This window comes from Lottia gigantea (assembly GCF_000327385.1).
Source record: "Lottia gigantea unplaced genomic scaffold LOTGIsca_10239, whole genome shotgun sequence".
In the NCBI taxonomy this organism is placed as follows: domain Eukaryota; kingdom Metazoa; phylum Mollusca; class Gastropoda; family Lottiidae; genus Lottia; species Lottia gigantea.
In genome coordinates, this window is record NW_008706805.1 from 344 (window position 1) to 1370 (window position 1027).

Sequence of the window (1027 nt, forward strand, 5' to 3'; positions counted from 1 at the left end):
TCAGCGAGCAGAACAATAGAAAATTTGGAACCTGACCAAAAAATTAGAGAGAGTAATTAGGCCTAATTAACTTAACTTCGCTAATTAACTAAACTAAAAAATCTAAATTACTATTTGTCTGGAGATGATTAAAAAAGATATTATAAAACAAAAAAAATAGATGCAGTATTTATTATCTTTTACTTTCTATTATTGTCTGAAGTCATATTTAACGGAAAAAAAATCACCTCTGCATAGAAAACTAAGACCTTAAACTGGTCCCCATTCCATCTAAAGCTTCATTTGGGTTCCTAGTTGTCAACGCTAAATAGACGTCTCGCTATATCCCGTTGTAAAATTTTGACCGTGAGATTTAGTCCATACCTGTTGTTAGTGTAGCGATAGGGGTATCAGTTTACTAAAACCTTTGATATATATAAGTTTACTAAAACCTTTGATATCTGTAAGTTTACTAAAACCTTAGATATATATCAGTTTACTAAAACCTTTGATATATATCAGTTTACTAAAACCTTTGATATATATCAGTTTACTAAAACCTTTGATATATATCAGTTTACTAAAACCTTTGATATATATCAGTTTACTAAAACCTTTGATATATATCAGTTTACTAAAACCTTTGATATATATAAGTTTACTAAAACCTTAGATATATATCAGTTTACTAAAACCTTTGATATATATAAGTTTACTAAAACCTTTGATATATATCAGTTTACTAAAACCTTTGATATATATCTAAGTTTACTAAAACCTAAGATATATAAAAACTCATTTTCTACCCAGACCACAGAAAATATAACATTCATTTATCAGTTTCTGTTTAAATATATATTGATATTGCTCTACAATTTATGTATTGAGTTATTTTTTTAAAAGTGAAAATATTTTGTTATTTTAATAATCTTATACAGAAAATGTTTCTCTAAAAACTGAACTAACTAAATCAAAATCCTAATATGAAATATACAGAATACAACCAAACAATGAGCTCTTCATACATGGAAGTGAAAATCAGAATTTT

At 26.0% G+C, this 1027-nt stretch overlaps 1 protein-coding gene across 1 annotated transcript; it reads left to right on the top strand.

The window, feature by feature from the left end:
* Positions 1-463: 463 nt before the first annotated feature.
* Positions 464-652, top strand: LOTGIDRAFT_148605 (hypothetical protein; the record flags this gene model as incomplete). Its single annotated transcript, XM_009046529.1, has 1 exon — positions 464-652. A coding segment is annotated over one exon (189 nt), but the record flags the coding sequence as incomplete, so codon positions are not given.
* Between the last annotated feature and the right edge of the window lie 375 nt (positions 653-1027).